Here is a 3,200-nt window from a genome sequence, read left to right on the forward strand (position 1 = left end):
GTGCTAAACGATCCTGCTCTTCAGGCACACAGAGAACATATGGGGACCTACGCTATAATCTGCAAGTTTATGGGCATATGGCCCACAGAAAAGGCTTTACAATTATGGATTAAGTATCACTGGAAACCCAAAGGAAGCATAGATCTGCATCTAGGGTCCAAGGGTTTCTTCACGGTGGTGTTCACAAACATCGAAGACAAAGACAGAATATTCGAAGGAGGACCCTACTTTTATGCAGCAGCTGGCCTCTACATGCGGCCTTGGATAATGAACTTTGTGCCAGAGCGGGAGACGTTCACCTCGGTACCGGTCTGGGTAAGACTTTATTCTCTTCCTCTTGATTATTGGCAAACTGAAACGCTGGCTGCCATAGGTAACAAACTAGGACGTTTTATCAAAGCCTCAGAAGCCACAAGAAGAGGCAAATACACTTCATATGCAAGGATCTGTGTGGAAATGGATCTATCAGGAGCCCTCCCAGATGAAGTCATCCTGGAAGTTTTTGATGAGGAATGGGCTCAAACAGTAGATTACGAACATATCCCTTTCAGGTGTCGTAAATGCCATGAACACGGGCACTTGATCAGAGATTTCCCTATTAGTCAAGCAGAAATTAAAAGTAAAACTAAGGAAATGAAGGATCAAGACAGCTTCCAAAAAGTTATTAGCAGAGGAAAAGGCGGCAAAAAAGGACCAAGGCAACCATGTAATGAGGGACAAAAGGTTAGCGAAAATAAGTATCATGTTCTGGAGGAAAATGCAGAAATGGCAAATGGAGAACAATCTATGGCGGATGGCCCTAAGGGTATGGATATGGAAGGGACAACAGATTGCAACCCATCACAAGAGATGGAAAATAAGAAAGAACACACATTAAATGAAACGGAACCAGAAATGGATCAGGAAATGACCCAAAGTGAAACAGATCTGGAAGACCATGAGCTTCAGGAAATTCTAGATAAGGAGCATCTAGATCTAGAAGGATTCTTGAGGCAGGGGTCCACGGGAGGGATAGATTCACTACCACAAGAAGACTGTAACAAGATTCAACAGCTATTCTTATGGAAAACTCAGGACAGATTTAGAAAATGGAAAAATCAGTGAAAAGCAGGAACAAAAAGGAGTTAAGATAATGAAAGCTATTCCAAGGATAGCAACAAGAAATGCAAGAAAAAAGAGAGGAAGGAAAAAGCAAAAGGATCTCTTAATGGAGTGTGGAAAGTTAATGATAGACTCATGTAAGATGAAAGATCTAACTAGTTATTCTTTTACTAATCTTTAATCATGAAGCTCACATCATGGAATATTAGAGGTCTAGGTAGCAAAAGAAAACAAATAATGCTCAATCATAGAATGAAACTGGAAATGCCAGATATTATCTTCATCCAGGAAACTAAATGTTCCATCCAGAAGATAAAACAACTCCATAGCAAATGGCTTAATAGATTTGATTTCCTAGAAGTTAAAGTGGAAAACACAGCTGGGGGTATTCTAACTCTGTGGAATCCAAAGAAAATCAGTATTTCAGATGTAGAAGCATCTAGGAATTATTTATCAGTGGTCCTGCAACCAGTGGGGGAGCCAAAAACCTATCTGGTCACCAATGTGTATGGTCCTCAAAGAATGGATGATAAGCATAAATTATTAGACTCCCTTATAGGTCTCAGGCACAGATAGGCTGGATTTCCTTGGATCTTGGGAGGATACTTTAATATGATAAAATCACTCTCAGAAAAAAAGGGAGGTACCAGAGCGCTCTTCAGAGACTCTTTAGCGTTTCATACTTTCACGAAAGACATGAAACTGGTAGATGTAGCCCTAAACAATGGGTTTTTCACTTGGAATAACAAAAGAGGAGGTAAGGCACAGGTTGCCTCGAAGTTGGATAGGTTCATGATTTTAGAGGAGCTATTGCTTACTGATACAGATTTAACAACAACGATCCTTCCCTTTGGCGGCTCTGACCACTGGCTGATCCAATTGGATTTCAAGGGTTTTTTCTCTCCCAGGAACAGGCCCTTCAGATTCGAGAACATTTGGCTCTCTCACCCGGATTTCATCAGCAATATTGAAAAGTGGTGGACAGACGAGTTGCCATTCCAGGGTACAAAAATGTTCCTCCTTCATAAAAGACTTAAGCATGTCAAGTTTAAACTAAAAGAGTGGAACAAAAAGGAGTTTGGTAATATTTTCGAGAACAAAAGAGCACTGGAAATCAAATTACAAGAACTCAACCAGGCCCTTATCAAAGATGGCTTTGACAAAATCAAAAGTGATCAGGCTGAGAAATATCACCAAGAATGGGATAATGTATGCAAACAAGAGGAAACTTTCTAGAGGCAAAAGTCTAGAATGTTGTGGCTCAAGGAAGGAGAGCGAAATACAAAATTCTTTCACAGATCCACGATGGCCAACAGAGCACACAACAGAATCTCAATGATAAAGGATGAAAATGGACAGGTACAAAATACCCATATTAGTATTGAAGTGGTGCTTGTCCAATATTTCCGAGATATCACCTGGGAAAATAATCTAGAAAGGGAACTTTCCATCAAAGAAATCACAAGGCATATTCCCAAATTGGTGTCTAGAGAGGATAATTTTAATCTCTACAGGCCTGTTACTGGTGACAAAGCCAATGAAATTCTTAAAGAAATGAAGAACTGCAAAGCTCCAGGGCCTGATGGTTTCAATGTGGACTTCTTCAAAGCTTGTTGGCACATTGTTAAATAGGATATTCTGGAGGTGGTGGAGGACTCCAGATCCAGTAAAACGATCTTGAAAGCCCTCAATACTTCCTTCATCTCCCTGATCCCCAAACAGGAATTAGTCCAAACTGCAGACAAATTCAGACCCATTTCTTTATGCAATGTGGTTTACGAGATCTTCTCTAAAGTAGTGGCTAACAGACTTAAACCTCTCCTTCGTTCTTTAGTTTCTGAGGAACAATCAGGGTATGTAGAGGGCAGACAAATCTTGAATAACATCATTCAAGCACATGAGGTGGTCCACATGCTTAACAGTAAAAAATGGGTGGGGGTGATAATGCAATTAGATATAGCAAAAGCCTATGATAAGGTCAATTGGAGCTACATCAAAAAAGTTCTCAGGGCTTTTGGGTTCGACCATAACTGGATACGCTGGGTCATGGCTCTGGTAACCTCTGCTAGTTTTTCAATTCTGGTGAATGGTTCCCCCTC

The 3,200-nt window shown here is 40.6% G+C and overlaps 1 protein-coding gene across 1 annotated transcript; it reads left to right on the top strand.

The window, feature by feature from the left end:
- The first annotated feature begins 1,713 nt into the window (after positions 1-1,713).
- LOC149162775 (uncharacterized) lies at positions 1,714-2,337 on the top strand. Its single transcript, XM_089435278.1, has one exon. The coding sequence runs from the start codon at positions 1,714-1,716 to the stop codon at positions 2,335-2,337; it is 624 nt and encodes a 207-aa protein (XP_089291404.1).
- Positions 2,338-3,200: the final 863 nt, after the last annotated feature.

The sequence above is a fragment of the Pinus tabuliformis genome, chromosome 5_2, assembly GCF_031772625.1.
Source record: "Pinus tabuliformis cultivar Carrire ecotype Pingquan chromosome 5_2, CPIR1, whole genome shotgun sequence".
In the NCBI taxonomy this organism is placed as follows: Eukaryota; Viridiplantae; Streptophyta; class Pinopsida; order Pinales; family Pinaceae; genus Pinus; species Pinus tabuliformis.